Source organism: Salmo trutta, chromosome 22, assembly GCF_901001165.1.
Source record: "Salmo trutta chromosome 22, fSalTru1.1, whole genome shotgun sequence".
In the NCBI taxonomy this organism is placed as follows: Eukaryota; Metazoa; Chordata; class Actinopteri; order Salmoniformes; family Salmonidae; genus Salmo; species Salmo trutta.
Window position 1 is genome coordinate 9,353,677 of NC_042978.1, and position 21,764 is coordinate 9,375,440.

General features: G+C 45.6%; 1 protein-coding gene across 2 annotated transcripts in view; it reads right to left on the reverse strand.

Annotated features, from left to right (window-relative positions):
• LOC115158029 (growth hormone-releasing hormone receptor-like) overlaps nt 1–21,764 on the reverse strand; it is a 63,031-nt gene continuing 41,267 nt past the window's right edge. For both annotated transcript variants that reach the window (XM_029706487.1, XM_029706486.1), the window contains exons 11-13: nt 18,029–18,158; nt 15,619–15,660; nt 1–585 (exon numbers count right to left, since the gene is read on the reverse strand). In XM_029706487.1, coding sequence (XP_029562347.1) covers nt 484–585; nt 15,619–15,660; nt 18,029–18,158 — 274 coding nt within the window. In that variant the 3' untranslated portion in view covers nt 1–483. The remainder of the gene's footprint in view (nt 586–15,618; nt 15,661–18,028; nt 18,159–21,764) is intronic.

Genomic DNA, 21,764 nt, shown 5'->3' on the forward strand with positions numbered 1-21,764 from the left:
TTGATACATAAAAACATCTATTTTCCAGTAGAAGGTCAATCATATTGACTTGCTAAAAACACATCAAAACGTGGTGTAGTACCACAGAGAACGTAAGGTAAGGCCCTGGACCAGAGCTACACAGAGATAGACTTCCATTGTCCTTCAACGTAACAAAACCGTAGATGATGCCGAGTGGAAGAGGAGGAGAATTTCACAATGCGCCAAACAGTTAAACTCGAGCTGGACACAATGGATTAACTCAATGGTGGTCTCTTTAGAAATGAGATTGTGATGCGAGAGGAGAGGACAATGTACAGCACCCGCTCCTAAAAGTACATTATCAATGTGTGGAGGCCACAGGAAGGAGAAGATTACTTTACTGTCCAATGTAAAAAGACATCCAATGGAATCTTGTCTTCCGCTTTATTCCAACCCCTCTACGAAAGACACGCATAAAAACACAAGAGGTTGGAGAGGAAGAGGAGAGGTGGATGAAGAGCACTAGAACGGTGTGTCCATCTGACTACCCTTGGCACCGGGCAGTACCACTCCGTAGCTGTTATCCTGCCACCTCAGCCACCTCATATGGATCTCCTTCTGGACCTGATAGAAACAGACACACACCCAAAGACCTTAGATTGTACAACCAGAGTACACATTGAATAATCTCCAAAAGCAGCCAATTTCAGTGTTGTTGACGGACAGATGAAGGTATTTCTGATGTGCTGTTTCCTTCTATAAAACCTGTATAAACCTTCTAAACCCTCTATAAACCTTCTATAGACCCCTCACCCCCTCTCCTACAACTTTTTAAAATTGGTTTTATATTAAAGACATGGTTGCATTACCTTTAAAATGTGTCATGAACACAACCAGTCATGATGTTTTCATCTGATTGTCAAACAAATCACTTCAATAAGTAGGTTGCCTTCGCAAATAATTCCAGTAACCGAACCGTGAACTGTGCACCCACCAAGTGGCTGAAACTATCTCACCGGAGAAAGAATCTGAGTGACCGAAACAGCGCCCCTCTGTCTTACTATATGAAGCCCATGTATCAGATGCTGTCTGGTCAAAAAGAGTATGACATGCCATACTCTTTTTGGCCAGACAACATCCAATACAGTGCCTATAGAAATTCTACACCGCCTTCAACTTTTTTCACATTTTTCTGGCTTAAAATTTCCTTGAATTTGTTTCCTACAGATCTACACAACCTACTCCACATTTTCTAAACAAAAGAAAGTTATAGAAAAAAAATTTAATTAAGAAAAATGTCAAACTGGTTTATCATGGGCTCCACACCCCTGAGTTAATACTAGGTGGACGCACCATTAGCAGCCATTACAGCTGTGAATAATTTTAATTAAGATTCTACCAACTTTGCACAACTCTCAGGGCACAATATATCCATTGTTTTTTTTTCTTCAAAATTGCTCAGGCTCAGCAAGTTTGGTTGGGGATCATTGATGGACAGCGATATTTAAACCTTGTCTCTGATTTTTTTTTTAAGCAGATTTAAGTCAAGACTGAGACTAGACCACTCAGGAACACTCAACACCTAATCGGAAAGCCATTCTGGAGTGACTTTTGCATAAAACTATGTGTAATTGTCCCTCAGAAAACTCCCCAGTCTCTGCTGGTGACAAGCATTCCCATAACATGATGCTGCCACCACAATACTTGAAAAAACAAAGGGATCAACAACATTGCATTCAGTCCATATTACTGGCCTGCATGACAAAGTGAAAAGAAGCCTGTGTTAAAAGATCCACTCCAAATGTCACGTATACTCCCTCTCCGGCCTCTAGGTCATCAGGCTGCTGATTATCCAGCACACCTGTCACCATCGTCAAGCGCACCTGCGCCTCATGACACTCACCTGGACTCCATCACCTCCTTGATTATCTTCCCTATATCTGTCTCTCCCCTTGGTTCTTTCCTCAGGTGTTATTGACTCTTCATGTCGGTGCGTTGTTTGTGTTTCATGTTTCCCGACTCTCAACGCACTCGTTACACCAAGTAATCCATTGTGTTTGCAACAAGGCTGTTAAGTAATACCGCTAGAGAAAACAACAAATAAATTAACTTTTTGACCTAAATTAAAAAAAATACAGGGTTGAGTCATACCCATTACAACGCAACACAGTGAAACCCTCTCAATTTTCAAGTATTGTGGTCCCAGTATCTGGTTATGGGGATGCTTGTTATCGCACGGACGGGAGACTTCGTGAGGATCAAAATACATTTAGTCTGAACAAGTTAGTCTGAAATACAAGTTAGTCTGAAAACCATGTGTGTGTGTATATATATATATATATATATATATATATATATATATATATATATATACACACACACACACACATAAACACACACACCGGTCAAAAGTTTTAGAACATCTACTCATTCCGTTTTTTTCTTTATTTTGAATATTTTCTACATTGTAGAATAATAGTGAAGACAGCACTATGAAACAATGAAAGAAAACATATGTAGTAACCAAAAAAGTGTTAAACAAACCAAATCTATATTTTAGATTCTTCAAAATAGCCACGCTTTGCACACTCTTGGCATTCCCTCAACTAGCTTCACCTGGAATTATTTTCCAACCATCTTGAAGGAGTTCCCACATATGCTGAGCACTAGTTGGCTGCTTTTCCTTCACTCTGCCGTCCGACCGATCCCAAACCATCTCAATTTGGTTGAGGTTGGGGGATTGTGGAGGCCAGGTCATCTGATGCAGCACTCCATCACTCCCCTTCTTGGTAAAATAGCCCTTACACAGCCTGGAAATGTGTTGGGTCATTGTCCTGTTGAAAAACAAATTATAAATGATAGTCCCACTAAGCCCAAACCAGATGGGATGCAGGTTAAGTGTGCCTTGAATTCTAAATAAATCACAGAAAGTGTCATCAGAAAAGCTCCCCCACACGATAGAACCTCCTCCATGCTTTACGATGGGAAATACACAAGCAGGGATCCTCCGTTCACCCACACCACATCTCACAAAGACACAGAGGTTGGAACCAAAAATCTCAAATTTGGACTCCAGACCAAAGGACAAATGTCCACCAGTCTAATGTACATTGCAAGTCTTTTATTGTTATTGGTGTCCTTTAGTAGGGATTTCTTTGCAACAATTCAACCATGAAGGCCTGATTCACACAGTCTCCATGAAACAGTTGATTTTGAGATGTGTCTGTTACTTATTTATTTATTTGGGCTGCAATTTCTGAGGCTGGTAACTCTAATGAACTTCTTCTCTGCAGCAGAGGTAACTCTGGGTCTTCCATTCCTGTGGCGATCCTCATGAGAGCCAGTTTCATCATATCGCTTAATGGTTTTTGCCACAGCTCTTGAAGAAACTTTCAAAGTTCATGAGATTTTCTGGATTGACTGACCTTCATGTTTAAAGTAATGATGGACTGTCATTTCTCTTTGCTTATTTGAGCTGTTCTTGCCATAATATGGACTTGGTCTTTTACCAAATAGGGCTATCTTCTTTATACCCCCGCTACCTTGTCACAACACAACTGACTGGCTCAAACACATTAATAAGGACAGAAATTCCACAAATTAACAAGGCACAACTGTTAATTGAAATGCATTCCAGGTGACTACCTAATGAAACTGGTTGAGACAATGTGTGCAAAGCTGTCATCAAGGAAAAGGGTGGCCACTTTGAGGAATCTAAAATCTAAAATATATTTTGATTTGTTTAACACTTTTTTGGTTACTACATGATTCCATATGTGTTATTTTATAGTTTTGATGTCTTCACTATTATTCTACAATGTAGAAAACTGTCAAAATAAAGAAAAACCCTGGAATGAGTAGGTGTGTCCAAACTTTTGACTGGTACTGTATATTTAATCCATTTTAGAATAAGGCTGTACGGTAACAAAATGTGGAAAAAAATCAAGGGGTCTGAATACTTTCAGAATGCACTGTATATATACACTACATGACCAAACGTATGTGGACACCTGCTTGTCAAACATCTCAATCCAAAATTGGTGTTCCAATTTATCCCAAAGGTGTTCGATGGGGTTGAGGTCAGGTTTCTGTGCAGGCCAGTCAAGTTCTTCCACACCGTTCTCGACAAACCATATCTGTATGGACCTCGTTTTGTGCAAGGGGGCATTGTCATGCTGAAACAGGAAAGGGCCTTCCCCAAACTGTTGAAACAAAAGATGGAAGCACAGAATAGTCTAGAATGTCATTGTATGCTGTAGCGTTAACATTTCCCTTCACTGAAAGGGGCCTAACCCGAACCATGAAAAACAGCCCCAGACCACTATTCCTCCTCCACCAAACTTCACAGTTATCCTGGCATCGTTATCCTGGCATCCGCCAAACCCAGATTCGTTCGTTGGACTGCCAGTTGGTGAAGCGTGATTCATCACTCCAGAGAACGTGTTTCCACTGCTCCAGAGTCCAATGGAGGCGAGCTTTACGCCACTCCAGCCGACACTTGGCATTGCACATTGGGATCTTAGGCTTGTGTGCGGCTGCTCGGCCATGGAAACCCATTTCATGAAGCTTCTGACAAACAGTTCTTGTGCTAACGTTGCTTCCAGAGGCAGTTTGGAACTCGTTAGTGAGCGTTACAACTGTGGACAGACGATTTGTACGCGCTACAGCACTCGGCGGTCCCGTTCTGTGAGCTTGTGTGGCCTACCACTTTGTGGCTGAACCGTTGTTGATCCTAGATATTTCCACTTCACAATAACAGCACATTCAGTTGACGAGGGCGGCTCTAGCAGGGAAGACATTTGACGAACTGACTTGTTGGATAGGTGGCATCCTATGACGGTGCCACGTTGAAAGTCACTGAGCTCTTCAGTAAGGCCATTCTTCTGCCAATGTTTGTCTATGGAGATTGCATGGCTGTTTGCTCGATTTGACAGTATATACTGTATATATTCACACTCTGTTGGTCACAGATGCCTTTAAAAGAAAGTAGGGGAGTTGATCAGAAAACCAGTCAGTATCTGGTGTGACCACCATTTGCCTCCTGCAGTGTGACACATCTCCTTCGCATAGAGATCAGGCTGCTGATTGTGGCTTGTGGAATTACAACCAACTGATATTGGTGGAAACTGGAACACACTGTCGTACACAGTGATCCAGAGAATCCCAAACATGCTCTACGGGTGACATGTCTGGTGAGTATGCAGGCCATGGAAGAACTGGGACATTTTCAGCTTCCAGGAATTGTGTATAGATCCTTCCGATATGGGGCCGTGCATTATCATGCTGAAACATGAGGTGATGGCGTCGGATGAATGGCACGACAATGGGCCTCAGGATCTCATCACTGTATCTCTGTGCATTCAAATTGCCATCAATAAAATTCAATTGTGTTCGTTGTCCGTATCTTCTGCCTGCCGATACCATAACCCCACCTACACCACGGGGCACTCTCTGTGCACAATGTTGACATCAGCACACAGCTCGCCTACACGACGCCATACACGCAGTCTGACATGTGCCTGGTACAGCTGAACTCAGGAATCTTCGATGAAGAGCACACATCTCCAGCGTGCCAGTGACTATCGAAGGTGAACATTTGCTCGCTGAAGTCGGTTACGACGCCGAACTGCAGTCAGGTCAAGATCTTGGTGAGAACAACGAGCAGGCAGATGAGTTTCCCTGAAACGGTTTCTGACATATTGTGCAGAAATGATTTGGTTGTGCAAACCCCAAGTTTCATTAGCTGTCTGGGTGGCTGGTCTCAGACAATCCCGCTGGATGTGGAGGTCCTGGGCTGGTGTGGTTACACTTGGTCTGCGGTTGTGAGGCCGATTGGACGTACTGCCAAACTCTCTAAAACAATTGATTGAGAAGTGAACATTAAATTCTCTGGAAACCACTCTGGTTGATTCCTGCAGTCAACATGCCAATTGCACGCTCCCTCATAACTTGAGACATCGGTGGCACTGTGTTGCGTGACAAAGCTGCACATTTTAGTAGCTTTTTATTGTCCCCAGCACAAGGTGCACCTGTGTAATGATCATGCTGTTTAATCAGCTTCTTGATATTCCACACCTGTCAGGTGGATGTATTATCTTGGCAAAGGAGTAATGCTCACAAACAGGGACGTAAGCAAATTTGTGCACAAAATCTGAGAGAAATAAGCTTTTTGTGTGTCTGGAACATTTTGGGGATCTTTTATTTCCAGCTCATGAAACATGGAACCAACACTTTACATGCTGCGTTTATATTTTTGTTCAGTGTATTAAACTAGTACCAAACAGACACAAGCTAGGCGTGAAAAAGAGAAATCTGTAAACATTTTGAAATTGTGTTGATTACTGATTCCCTGTCACGTCATTTTTCCACAGTGTATTCATTCGGACGGAATTCCAATTTGAGCAGCAGCAGCTGAAAAATGAGCTCCTACAAATATTGAAATTTACATGGTTTTTAGAGTGAAGTACATCGGAAAAAATCAAAAGAAAACTGCAAGATTGAATAGGAGAAAAAACAAGCAACAAACAAAGTAGATAGGCTTTTGAAAAAAAGTTACTATTTTTCATAAAATTGTAGTTATCTTAGCTAGCTGAATTGTTTACCAGTTGCTAAGCAGTTGCTAGGGACTCTTTTGGAAGAAGCTAGCTAGCTAACGAAGAATAACAAAGAATATCTAGTTAACAGAAGAAAAGAAAGAGAAAATCAGGACAGAAGAAAAAGGATATCAAAGTGAAACAGTTCTCTAAAGACACAAGAGACAATAATACAAGAAACAACACTTCTGTAGCTTGTCAACTATGTGTCTGTCTATCCCTGTTCTCTCCCCTCTGCACAGGCCATACAAATGCTTCACACCGCGTGGCCGCTGCCACTCTAACCTGGTGGTCCCAGCGCGCACGACCCACGTGGAGTTCCAGGTCTCCGGCAGCCTCTGGAACTGCCGGTCTGCGGCCAACAAGGCTGAGTTCATCTCAGCCTATGCTACCCTCCAGTCCCTAGACTTCCTGGCGCTGACGGAAACATGGATTACCACAGATAACACTGCTACTCCTACTGCTCTCTCCTCGTCTGCCCACGTATTCTCGCATACCCCTAGAGCATCGAGCCAGCGGGGTGGTGGCACTGGAATCCTCATCTCTCCCAAGTGGACATTCTCTCTTTCTCCCCTGACCCATCTGTCTATCTCCTCATTTGAATTCCATGCTGTCACAGTTACCAGCCCTTTCAAGCTTAACATCCTTATCATTTATCGCCCTCCAGGTTCCCTTGGAGAGTTCATCAATGAGCTTGACGCCTTGATAAGTTCCTTTCCTGAGGATGGCTCACCTCTCACAGTTCTGGGTGACTTTAACCTCCCCACGTCTACCTTTGACTCATTCCTCTCTGCCTCCTTCTTTCCACTCCTCTCCTCTTTTGACCTCACCCTCTCACCTTCCCCCCCTACTCACAAGGCAGGCAATACGCTTGACCTCATCTTTACTAGATGCTGTTCTTCCACTAATCTCATTGCAACTCCCCTCCAAGTCTCCGACCACTACCTTGTATCCTTTTCCCTCTCGCTCTCATCCAACACTTCTCACTCTGCCCCTACTCGGATGGTATTGCGCCGTCCCAACCTTCGCTCTCTCTCTCCCGCTACTCTCTCCTCTTCCATCCTATCATCTCTTCCCTCTGCTCAAACCTTCTCCAACCTATCTCCTGATTCTGCCTCCTCAGCCCTCCTCTCCTCCCTTTCTGCATCCTTTGATTTTCTCTGTCCCCTATCCTCCAGGCCGGCTCGGTCCTCCCCTCCTGCTCCGTGGCTCGACGACTCACTGCGAGCTCACAGAACAGGGCTCCGGGCAGCCGAGCGGAAATGGAGGAAAACTCGCCTCCCTGCGGACCTGGCATCCTTTCACTCCCTCCTCTCTACATTCTCCTCTTCTGTCTCTGCTGCTAAAGCCACTTTCTACCACTCTAAATTCCAAGCATCTGCCTCTAACCCTAGGAAGCTCTTTGCTACCTTCTCCTCCCTCCTGAATCCTCCTCCCCCCCTCCTCCCTCTCTGCGGATGACTTCGTCAACCATTTTGAAAAGAAGGTTGACGATATCCAATCCTCGTTTGCTAAGTCAAACGACACCGCTGGTCCTGCTCACACTGCCCTACCCTGTGCTTTGACCTCTTTCTCCCCTCTCTCTCCAGATGAAATTTCGCGTCTTGTGACGGCCGGCCGCCCAACAACCTGCCCACTTGACCCTATCCCCTCCTCTCTTCTCCAGACCATTTCCGGAGACCTTCTCCCCTACCTCACCTCGCTCATCAACTCATCCTTGACCGCTGGCTACGTCCCTTCCGTCTTCAAGAGAGCGAGAGTTGCACCCCTTCTGAAAAAACCTACACTCGATCCCTCCCATGTCAACAACTACAGACCAGTATCCCTTCTTTCTTTTCTCTCCAAAACTCTTGAACTTGCCGTCCTTGGCCAGCTCTCCTGCTCTGTCTCTCAGAATGACCTTCTTGATCCTAATCAGTCAGGTTTCAAGACTGGGCATTCAACTGAGACTGCTCTTCTCTGTGTCACGGAGGCTCTCCGCACTGCTAAAGCTAACTCTCTCTCCTCTGCTCTCATCCTTCTAGACCTATCTGCTGCCTTTGATACTGTGAACCATCAGATCCTCCTCTCCACCCTCTCCGAGTTGGGCATCTCCGGCGCGGCCCACGCTTGGATTGCGTCCTACCTGACAGCTCGCTCCTACCAGGTGGCGTGGAGAGAATCTGTCTCCGCACCACGCGCTCTCACCACTGGTGTCCCCCAGGGCTCTATTCTAGGCCCTCTCCTATTCTCGCTATACACCAAGTCACTTGGCTCTGTCATATCCTCACATGGTCTCTCCTATCATTGCTATGCAGACGACACACAATTAATCTTCTCCTTTCCCCCTTCTGATAACCAGGCGGCGAATCGCATCTCTGCATGTCTGGCAGACATATCAGTGTGGATGACGGATCACCACCTCAAGCTGAACCTCGGCAAGATGGAGCTGCTCTTCCTCCTGGGGAAGGACTGCCCGTTCCATGATCTCGCCATCACGGTTGACAACTCCCTTGTGTCCTCCTCCCAGAGTGCTAAGAACCTTGGCGTGATCCTGGACAACACCCTGTCGTTCTCCACTAACATCAAGGCGGTGACCCGATCCTGTAGGTTCATGCTCTACAACATTCGCAGAGTACGACCCTGCCTCACACAGGAAGCGACGCAGGTCCTAATCCAGGCACTTGTCATCTCCCGTCTGGATTACTGCAACTCGCTGTTGGCTGGGCTCCCTGCCTGTGCCATTAAACCCCTACAACTCATCCAGAACGCCGCAGCCCGTCTGGTGTTCAACCTTCCCAAGTTCTCTCACGTCACCCCGCTCCTCCGCTCTCTCCACAGTTGAAGCTCGCATCCGCTACAAGACCATGGTGCTTGCCTACGGAACTGTGAGGGGAACGGCACCTCCATACCTTCAGGCTCTGATCAGGCCCTACACCCAAACAAGGGCACTGCGTTCATCCACCTCTGGCTTGCTGGCCCCCCTACCTCTGAGGAAGCACGGTTCCCGCTCAGCCCAGTCCAAACTGTTCGCTGCTCTGGCACCCCAATGGTGGAACAAGCTCCCTCATGACGCCAGGACAGCGGAGTCAATCACCACCTTCCGGAGACACCTGAAACCCCACCTCTTTAAGGAATACCTGGGATAGGATAAAGTAATCCTTCTAACCCCTCCCCCCTTAAAAGATTTAGATGCACTATTGTAAAGTGGTTGTTCCACTGGATATCATAAGGTGAATGCACCAATTTGTAAGTCGCTCTGGATAAGAGCGTCTGCTAAATGACTTAAATGTAATGTAATGTAAACGTCCTGGCCGGTAAAAGGGGTTATTTGTCATTGTAGTTGGTCAGGGCGTGGCAGGGGGTGTTTGTTTTGTGTGGTTGGGTATTGTGGGTTTAGGTTCTAGTTTTCTGTGTTTATCTAGCTTTTCTAGTTCTGTGTGAGTTTTGTCAATGATCTCCAATTAGAGGCAGCTGGTTGTTGTTGTCTCTAATTGGAGGCCATATTTAGTTGTGTTTGTTTTCACTGGGTTTTGTGGGTGGTTGTTTCTATTATAGTCTATGCACCTTACTGGACTGTTTTCCTCGTTTGTTTTGAATTGGTTAAGTGTTTTCCTTAATAAATAAGAGGATGAGAACTTTACCCGCTGTGTTTTGGTCCCCCTTCAACGACGATTGTTACAGAACCACCCACCAAAGAAGGACCAAGCAGCGGAGGAAGGAGCAGCAAGAGAGCTATTTGGTGTCCTGGACATGGGAGGAGATCCTGGATGGTAAAGGACCATGGAGGCAGGCTGGGGAGTACCAGCGCCCGAAGGAGGAGCTGGGGGAAGCTAAGAGGGAATGACGGAGGTATGAGGCATTATATCCTCCATTTCAGGAGGTGAGGAGGCAGCCCCAAACATTTTTTTTTGGGGGGGGGGGCATACGGGGAGTCAGGGGGGAGCCCTGACCTAACTTCCCGGGTGTACAGGGGAGAGTCGTGGAGCAAAGAGGAGCCAGTCAAGGAATCAAGCGAGGAGCTTGACGCAAGATTCAGGAGAGAGGTACTGGCGGAAAGGGCACGAAGGAGCACCTGTGCTTACTATGGAGAGCGACGGAGCAAGCAAGCCCCATGTTATGTGGAGATACGCACGGTATAGCCAGGGCGCAGCTACAGCCCGGGGCGCTTGGTGAAAGCTCCTCACAGGTGTCATGCTAGAGCCAGCATCGAGCCAGGACCAGTGATGCAAGTTGCAAGCATCAGACCGCCGGTGAGGGTTCATGGCCCAGTGTATCCTGTTCCTGCTCCTCGTACTCTTCCTCCAGTGCGTCTGCCCAGTCCAGTACGTCCTGTTCCTGCTCTCTGCACTAGCCTTGAGGTGTCACTAGTCTGGCGCCTCCAAAGCCAGCCCCACACATCAGGCCTTCAGTGTGCCTGCCCAGCCCAGTATGTCCTGTTCCTGCTCCTCGCACTGTGGTGCGTGTTACTAGTCTGGAACTTCTACAGCCAGTCCCACGCATCAGGCCTCCAGTGCGCCTGCCCAGCCCAGTACGTCCTGTTCCTGCTCCTCGCACTAGCCCTGTGGTGTGGGTAACTAGTCTGGCGCCTCCTAAGCCAGCCCCACCGTATCAGCCCTCCAGTGCGCAGTCCCAGTCCAGAGCTTCCGGCGACAGTCCCCCGTCCAGAGCTTCCGGCGACAGTCCCCCGTCCAGAGCTTCCGGCGACAGCCCCCCGTCCAGAGCTTCCGGCGACAGCCCCCCGTCCAGAGCTTCCGGCGACAGCCCCCCGTCCAGAGCTTCCGGCGACAGTTCCCCGTCCAGTGCTTCCGGCGACGGCCTACAGTCCGGAACCGACAGAGACGGCCTACAGTCCGGAACCGACAGAGACGGCCTACAGTCCGGAACCGACAGAGACGGCCTACAGTCCGGAACCGACAGCGACGCCCCTCAGCCAGGAGCCTCCAGCGACGCCCTTCAGCCAGGAGTCTCCAGCGACGCCCCTCAGCCCAGAACCTACAGAGACGGCCTACAGTCCGGAACCGGCAGAGACGCCCCTCAGCCAGGAGCCTCCAACGACACCCCTCAGCCAGGAGCCTCCAACGACGCCCCTCAGTCCTCCAGGTTTGGGGTTGTTTTTGTGGGTTTTGTTTTGAGGTGCATTCGGGGGTCTGCACCTTTGGGGGGGGGGGTACTGTCACGTCCTGGCCGGTAAAAGGGGTTATTTGTCATTGTAGTTGGTCAGGGCGTGGCAGGGGGTGTTTGTTTTGTGTGGTTGGGTATTGTGGGTTGAGGTTCTAGTTTTCTTATTTCTATGTTTATCTAGATTTTCTAGTTCTGTGTGAGTTTTGTCAATGACCTCCAATTAGAGGCAGCTGGTTGTTGTTGTCTCTAATTGGAGGCCATATTTAGTTGTGTTTGTTTTGTGGGTGGTTGTTTCTAGTATAGTCTATGCACCTTACTGGACTGTTTTTGTCATTTGTTTTGTATTGATTAAGTGTTTTCTTTAATAAATATGAGGATGAGCACTATACCCGCTGCGTTTTGGTCCCCCTTCAACGACGAGTGTTACATTCCCATTGAAATAAAACATTTTCTGCAGGATAATTACACCATTTTTATGCCAAAGACACCACAATGGCTTTCCAAGAGGTGTTGAGTGTTCCAGAGTGGTCTAGTCTCAGTCCTGGCTTAAATTTTGCTTGAAAATCAGAAAAGTTTTGAATATTGCTGTCCATCAATGATTCCCAACCAAATTTAATGAGCTTGAGCGATTGACAAAAACAATGGATATAATCAAATCGAATTGTATTGGTCACACACATATTTAGCAGATGGTATTGCGGGTGTAGCAAATAACAGTGCAGTAATATCTAACAATTCACAACAATACACACAAATCTAAAAGTAAAAGAACGGAATTAAGAAATATATTAATATTAGGACAAGCCATGTCAGAGTGGCATTGACTAAAATACAGTACAATAGAATACAGTATATACATATGAGACGAGCAAAGCAGTATGTAAACAATATTAAAGTGGCCAGTGATTCCATGTCTATGTATATAGGGCAGCAGTCTCTGAGTTGCAGGGTTGAGTAACCGGGTGGTAGTCGGCTAGTGGTGGCTATTTAACAGTCTGATGGACTTGAGATAGAAGCTGTTTTTCAGTCTCTCGGTCCCAGCTTTGATGCATCTGTATTGACCTCGCCTTCTGGATGATCGTGGGGTGAACAGGCCGTGGCTCGGGTGGTTGATGTCCTTGATGATCTTTTTGGACATCCTGTGACATTGGGTGGTGTAGGTGTCCTGGAGAGGAGGCAGCGTGCCCCGGTAATGCGTTGGGCTGACCGCACCACCTTCTGGAGAGCCCTGCAGTTGAGGGCGGTGCAGTTGCCATACCATGCGGTGATACAGCCCGACAGGATGCTCTCAATTGTGCATCTGTAAAAGTCTGTGAGGTCTTAGGGGCCAAGCGTAATTATTTCAGCCTCCTGAGGTTGAAGAGGCGCTGTTGCACCTTATTCACCACACTGTCTGTGTGGGTGGACCATTTCAGATTGTCAGTGATGTGTATGCCGAGGAACTTGAAGCTTTCCACCTTCTCCACTCCGGGCCTGTCGATGTGGAAAGGGGCGTGCGCTCTCTGCTGTTTCCTGAAGTCCATGATCAGCTCCTTCATTTTGTTGATGTTGAGGAAGAGGTTATTTTCCTGGCACCACCCCGCCAGGGCCCTCACCTCCTCCCTGTAGGCCGTCTCGTCGTTGTTGGTAATCAGGCCTACTACTGTTGTGTTGTCTGCAAACTTGAGGATTGAGTTGGAGGGGTGCGTGGCAATGAAGTCATGTGAATAGGGAGTATAGGAGGGGGCTGAGTACGCACCCTTGTGGGGCCCAATGTGTTGAGGATCAGCGAAGTGGAGGTGTTGTTTCCTACCTTCACCACCTGGGGGCGGCCGGTCAGGAAATTCAGGACCCAGTTGCACAGGGCAGGGTTCATACCCAGGGCCCGAGCTTAATGATGAGCTTGGAGGATACTATGGTGTTGAAGGCTGAGCTATAGTCAATGAACAGCATTCTTACGTAGGTATTCCTCTTGTCCAGATGGGATAGGGCAGTGTGCAGTCCAATGGTGAGTGCATCGTCTGTGGATCTATTGGGGCGGTAAGCAAATTGAAGTGGGTCTAGGATCAGGTAAGGTAGAGGTTATATGATCCTTAACTAGCCTCTCAAAGCACTAGTCATAGTCATTTAGCTCAGTTACCTTCGCTTTCTTGGGTACAGGAACAATGGTGGACATCTTGAAGCATGTGGGGACAGCAGACTGGGATAGGGAGAGATTGAATATGTCCGTAAACACCCCCAGCCAGCTGGTTTGCGCATGCTCTGAGGACGCGGCTAGGGATGCCGTCTGGGCTGGCAGCCTTGCGAGGGTTAGCATGCTTAAATGTCTTACTCACGGTGGCCATAGAGAACGAGAGCCCACAGTCCTTGGGAGCTGGACGCATCGAATGGCACTGTGTAATTCTTAAAGCGGGCGAAGAATGTGTTTAGCTTGTCCGGGAGCAAGACGTCAGTGTCCGCAACGTGGCTGGTTTTCCCTTTGTAATCCGTGATTGTCTGCAGACTCTGCCACATACGTCTCGTGTCTGAGCCGTTGAATCGCGACTCTCTGTACTGACGTTTTGCCTGTTTGATTGCCTTACGGAGGGAATAACTACAGTGTTTGTATTTGACCATATTCCTAGTCACCTTAAATGCGGTGGATCGCGCTATACTGTGTTGTATGTTGCCTTAAAAGTTGGTAGAATCTTATTCCAAATGATCCACAGCTGTAATGGCTGTTAAAGGTGCTTCCATCAAGTATTAACTCACGGGGGGTCTAGGAAAATGTTCTATAACTTATTTTCCACTTTGAAAATGTGGAGTAGGTTCTGTAGATCTGTAGGAAACAAATGACATTTTAAAGCAGCCAAATGTGAAAAGAGTTCAAGGGTGTGTAGATTTTCTATAGGCACTTCAGCAGGTTTCCCTTCCAGTCCTCTGCCTCCACGGCGATGGCGGTATTATCAGCAGCACTGTCTTTTTACTAAAGAAATGAGTTAACTTAGGTCATTTTTCTGTTCAAATGAAATCTTCCCTCTTTCTTTTTCTTTCCTCTGCCCACTCTGACAGCGACTCATTGCTGCAGAAAAATGTCAATGAAAGTCACATCTGCAATCATATCGCGTGAAACAATGCACGTGAACTCTGTCAGGGTGGAATAGTCCATTATTATAAACCAGTCTGTGGGTGATTAACTACACTTTCTACAGAAAAACTTGGATTATAAAAACGTGGATTATATTAATATGGATATAAAATGTGTATATGGAAAGAAATGATTGATTATTCATTAATATTTCGGCTGTATGTATTTATTTACTTTTTTGGAGGCTTTCTTTTGTCAACAATGTGGCCTCATTAACCTGGGCACAGTTCCCAGGCAACCCCCCCCCCCCATTTTATTTGAAACTTTGAAGCTTCCCGCAGATTTTGCTCCTGCTGAACCAACCTGCTGAAGAAAGACACATTTATGGCGGTGAAGAGAAATTTGAGTGTGTTTGTATGGCGAGAAACAGATTTGAACATGTGGCACTGTGTAACAACGACACATATCAAAGCAACATCTACAGAGCAGTATGGTTGGTGTGTATTAAAGGCCCAGTGCACTCAAAAGTCATGTTTTATAAAACTAACTCTGTAAAAGTATGAAAACATTTGATCAGTGTTGTTTTCCTGGTAGTTGCTGGTTGAAAATACAATTACACAGGACCTTCTAAATCAGCAGGTTTTGCATGGGCGGGAGTCTCTGCTTTCCATGGTGACATCATCATGAGATCAATTGGTTAATAGACCAATAACGAAGAGAGTTTCAATCTTCTCTGCCAATAACAGCTAGTTTCATTTTCCCCCTCCCACTCAGACCACTCCCATGAAAATCCTAGCTAAATTCTAAAAAGCAATGGAAAATCCATTACAGTAAGGTTGTTACCCAGGAATTGTTTGACATTGGATATAAATACGGCTGCATTGGGCCTTTAAAGTAGAATGTTAGACTACTCACTTCTTGGTTGAGAAAGCAGTAGAGAATTGCGACAATCAGCCCCTACAAGAGAGAGGATATATAATCAACTATCAATATTCAAAACAATTAAGCACACAGATGTTTTCAACAGTTAAGAGAAGAACTGTGGGCAGTATAATTGTAAATAAAGCCATAAAAAGGTATATGATACAGTGCATTTGGAAAGTATTCAGACCCCTCAACTTTTTCCACTTTGTTAGGTTACAGCCTTATTCTAATATTGATACAATCATTTTTTCCCCCTCATCAATCTACACCATATATCCCATAATGACAAAGCAAAAACTGGTTTGTAGAAAAACAGAAATATCACATTTACATAAGTATTCAGACCTTTTACTCAGTACTTTGTTGAAGCACCTTTGGCAGTGATTACAGCCTTGAGTCTTCTTGGGTATGATGCTACAAGCTTGGCACACCTGTATTTGGGGTGTTTCCCCCCTTATTCCCTGCTGATCCTCTCAAGCTCTGTCATGTTGAATGGGGAGAGTTGCGGCACAGCTATTTTCAGGTCTCTTCAGAGATGTTCGATCGGGTTCAAGTCCGGGTTCTGGCTGTGCCACTCAAGGACATTCAGAGACTTGTCCGAAGCCAGTCCTGCGTTGTCTTGGCTGTGTGCTTAGGGTCGTTGTCCTGTTGGAAGGTGAACCTTTGCCCCAGTCTGAGGTCCTCAGTGCTCTGGAGCAGGTTTTTATTAAGGATCTCTCTGTACTTTGCTCCGTTCATCTTTGCCTCGATCCTGACTAGTCTCCCAGTCCCTGCAGCTGAAAAACATCCCCACAGCATGATGCTGCCACAACTATGCTTCACCGTAGGGATGGTGCCAGGTTTCCTCCAGACGTGACGCTTGGCATTCAGGCCAAAGAGTTCAGTCATGGTTTCATCAGACCAGAGAATCTTGTTTCTCATGGTCTGAGAGTCTTTATATGCCTTTTGGCAAACTCCAAGCGGGCCGTGATGTGCCTTTTACTGAGGAGTGGCTTCCGTCTGGCCACTCTACCATAAAGGCCTGATTGGTAGAGTGCTGCAGAGATGGTCGTCCTTCTGGAAGGTTCTCCCATCTCCACAGAGGAACTCTAGAGCTCTGTCAGAGTGACCATCGAGTTCTTGGTCACCTCCCTGCCCAAGTCCCTTCTCCCCCGATTGCTCAGTTTGGCCGTGTGGCCAGCTCTAGGAAAAGTCTTGGTGGTTCCAAACGCCTTCCATTTAAGAATGATTGAGGCCACTGTGTTCAATGCTGCAGAAATATTTTGGGACCCTTCCCCAGATCTGTGCGTTGACACAATCCTCTCTCAGAGCTCTAAGGACAATTCCTTCAACCTCCTGGCTTGGTTTTTGCTCTGACATGAACTGTCAACTGTGGGACCTTATATAGACAGGTGTGTGCCTTTCCAAATCATGTCAAATCAATTGAATTTACCACAGGTGGACTCCAATCAAGTTGTAGAAACATCTCAAGGATGATCAATGGAAACAGGATGCACCTGAGCTCAATTTTGAGTCCCATAGCAAAGGGTCTGAATACTTATGTAAATAAGGTATTTCTGTTTTTAATACATTTGCAAAAATTTTGAAAAACCACATTCATTTTGCTTTCTCTAAAATGCTTAATGTTAACTGTTCTATTTTTCAATTACTTTGTTTTACTGGCTGTAAAAGTGCTATCCATGCCAGGAGTAATTTACGTAAGTTAGATGTATATACATATTCATGACATAGTGTATAAATACCACATACAGTGAGCTCCAAAAGTATTGGGACAGTGAACATGTTTTGTTTTGACTCTGTACTCCAGCACTTTGGATTTGAAATGATACATTGGCTATGAGGTTGAAGTGCAGAGTGTCAGCTTTAATTTGAGTGTATTTTCATCCATATCGGGTGAGCCGTTTAGTTATTATAGCACTTCTTATACATTTTAGGGGACCAAAAGTATTGGGACAAATTCACTTACGGTATATGCGTATTAAAGTTGTAAAAATGCAAGTATTTGGTTCCATATTTATAGCACGCAATGACTACATCAAACTTGTGACTCTACAAATTTGTTGGATGAATTTGCTGTTTGTTTTGGTTGTGTTACAGATTATTTTGCACCTAATAGAAATCAATGGTAAATAATATATTGTGTCATTTTGGAGTCACTTTTATGGTAAATATGAGTAGAATACGTTTCAAAAGACTTCTACATGAATGTGGACGCTACCATGATTACAAATAACCCTGAATGAATCGTGAATAATGACGAGTGAGAAAGTTACAAAAGGCACAAATATCATATCCCCAAGACATGCTAGCCTCTCACCAGTAAATACAGTATCTGAAAGAGCGTGAATTTGTTTGTGTGTGCAGGCCAAGCGAGTGAGTGTGTGTAAAAGGATTAGAATACCTGAAAGGACCCCATGCAGAGCTCGACGCAGAGGCGCACGCTAACCTGGAAGTAGTCAGGCAGGAAGTTAAAAACCATGTAGTGGCTACCAAAGAGAGGGATGAGGAGGAGAGTGGACTTAGTCAGCCGTCTGGCAGAGAGGAGGAAAGAGAGGGAGGAAAAGAGAGAGAGAGAGTAAGCTTGGGTTGTTCATGTTAACATGTTTATGAGTACGCATGTGATTGTGTACAAGAATGCATTTCAAAGCCAATTTTACATTTACGTATGGGAGCATACCAGTACCCGTAATCATTGTTTCACCAGTCTACTTGACTGACCTTAGCTAAGAATATAATAGGATTTACATATGCATGAGTGCTTTCGGGACTCGAGTCAACTATTCTGCACTGCCCTCTAATGAGGATATCATCTGCTAAGCCTTTCGAGGGGTGAAGTGGTGTAGGTGATCCGTTGCCAGACAGACCGCATTGACTCAGCGGTGGGTGAATCAGACCTTGCACACATGAAAACATGCTCCCTTCCCCCAAACCTTGACGACTTCTCCTTCCCTGGATACAAAGGAACTGGATATGTATAAGTGATAGGTAGACTTTCCCGCCATTGTTATCACCTATTAAACCAGTTCTCTCAGATCTGTGTGTGTGTGGGGGGGGGGGGGGGGGGGGGAGTTATCAAGGTGGCACAATACGAGTGGAAGGGAGTGAATTTTACAGAAGTGGAATGCAGCCCTATGGTTACAGAGTGTAGACAATCAGCAGACAAATAAACTATAGGAACCGAAATAAACTGTAGGAAATTAAAATGAACTAAAATTAACTGTAAGAACTGAAATGAACTAAAAATAAACTTTAACTCCAGTTCTAAGTTCAATACTGTTTTACTTGTAATGAAAAACCTATTCATGTACTGTTGAAGTGGGAAGTTTACATACACCTTAGCCAAATACATTTAAACTCAGTTTTTCACAATTCCTGACATTTAATCCTACAAAAAATTCCCTGTTTTAGGTCAGTTACGATCACCACTTTATTTTAAGAATGCAAATTGTCAGAATAATAGTAGAGGGAATTATTGATTTCAGCTTTTATTTCTTTCATCACATTCCCAGTGGGCCAAAAGTTTACATACACTCAATTAGTATTTGGTAGCATTGCCTTTAAATTGTAAAGCTGGTGTAACCGAGTCAGGTTTGTAGGCCTCCTTGCTCGCACACACTTTTTCAGTTCTGCCCACAAATTTTCTATAGGATTGAGGTCAGGGCTTTGTGATGGCCACTCCAATACCTTGACTTAGTTGTCCATAAGCCATTTTGCCACAACTTTGGAAGTATGCTTGGGGTCATTGTCCATTTGGAAGACCCATTTGCGACCAAGCTTTAACTTCCTGACTGATGTCTTGAGATGTTGCTTCAATATATTCACATAATGCTGCCACCCCCGTGCTTCACGGTTGGGATGGTGTGCTTCGGCTTGCAAGCCTCCCACTTTTTCCTCCAAACATAACGATGGTCATTATGGCCAAACAGTTCTATTTTTGTTTCATCAGACCTGAGGACATTTCTCCAAAAAGTACGATCAGTTGCAAACCGTAGTCTGGCTTTTTAAAGCGGTTTTGGAGCAGTGGCTTCTTCCTTGCTGAGCGGCCTTTCAGGTTATGTCTATATAGGACACATTTTACTGTGGATATAAACTCAGCAAAAAAAGAAACCTCCTCTCACTGTCAACTGCGTGTATTTTCAGCAAACTTAACATGTGTAAATATTTGTATGAACATAACAAGATTTAACAACTGAGACATAAACTGAACAAGCTCCACAGACATGTGACTAACAGAAAAGGAATAATGTGTCCCTGAAAGGGGGGGTCAAAATCAAAAGTAACAGTCAGTATCTGGTGTGGCCACCAGCTGTATTAAGTACTGCAGTGCATCTCCTCCACATGGACTGCACCAGATTTGCCAGTTCTTGTTGTGAGATGTTACCCCACTGTTCCACCAAGGCACCTGCAAGTTTCCAGACATTTCTGGAGGGAATGGCCCTAGCCCTCACCCTCCGATCCAACAGGTCCCAGACGGGCTCAATGGGATTGAGATCTGGGCTCTTCGCTGGCCATGGCAGAACACTGACATTCCTGTCTTGCAGGAAATCACGCACAGAACGAGCAGTATGGCTGGTGGCATTGTCATGCTGGAGGGTCATGTCAGGATGAGCCTGCAGGAAGGGTACCACATGAGGGAGGAGGATGTCTTCCCTGTAATGCACAGCGTTGAGATTGCCCGCAATGACAACAAGCTCAGTCCGATGATACTGTGACACACCGCCCCAGACCATGATGGACCCTCCACCTCCAAATCAATCCCGCTCCAGAGTACAGGCCTCGGTGTAACGCTCATTCCTTCTACGATAAACGCGAATCCGACCATTACCCCTCGTGAGACAAAACCGCGACTCGTCAGTGAAGAGCCCTTTTTGCCAGTCATGTCTGGTCCAGCGATGGTGGGTTTGTCCCCATAGGCGACGTTGTTGCCAGTGATGTCTGGTGAGGACCTGCCTTACAACAGGCCTACAAGCCTTCAGTCCAGCCTCCCTCAGCCTATTGTGGACAGTCTGAGCACTGATGGAGGGATTGTGCGTTCCTGGTGTAACTCGGGCAGTTGTTGTTGCCATCCTGTACCTGTCCTGCAGGTGCGATGCTCGGTGCAGGTGTTGTTACATGTGGTCTGCCACTGCGAGGACAATCAACTGTCTCCCTGTAGCGCTGCCTTAGGCGTCTCACAGTAAGGACATTGCAATTTATTGCCCTGGCCACATCTGCAGTCCTCATGCTTCCTTGCAGCATGCTAAGGCACGTTCACGCAGATGATCAGGGACCCTGGGCATCTTTCTTTTGGTGTTTTTCAGTCAGTAGAAAGGCCTCTTTAGTGTCCTAAGTTTTCATAACTGTGACCTTAATTGCCTACAATCTGTAAGCTGTTAGTGTCTTAACGACCGTTCCACAGGTGCATGTTAATTAATTGTTTATGGTTCATTGAACAAGCATGGAAACAGTGTTTAAACCCTTTACAATGAAGATCTGTGAAGTTATTTGGATTTTTACAAATTATCTTTGAAAGACAGGGTCCTGAAAAAGGGACGTTTCTTTTTTTGCTGAGTTTAGATACTTTTGTACCTGTTTCCTCCAGCATCTTCACAAGGTCCTTTGCTGTTGTTCTGGGATTGATTTGCACTTTTCGCACCAAAGTAGGTTCATCTCTAGGAGACAGAACGCGTCTCCTTCGTGAGTGGTATGACGGCTGCGTGGTCACATGGTGTTTATACTTGCGTACTATTGTTTGTACAGATGAACGTGGTACTTTCAGGTGTTTGGAAATTGCTCTCAAGGATGAACCAGACTTGTGGAGGTCTACAATGTTTTTTCTGAGGTCTTGGCTAATTTCTTTGGATTTTCCCATGATGTCAAGCAGAGGTTTGAAGGTAGGCCTTGAAATACATCCACAGGTAAAATTACTCAAATGATATCAATTAGCCTATCAGAAACTTCTAATGCCCACTAGAATTGTGATACAGGGAATTATAAGTGAAATAATCTGTCTGTAAACAAATGTTGGAAAAATGACTTGTGTCATGCACAAAGTAGATGTCCTAACCAACATGCCAAAACTATAGTTTGTTAACAAGACATTTGTGGAGTGGTTGAAAAACAAGTTTTATTGACTCCAACATAAGTACGTAAACTTC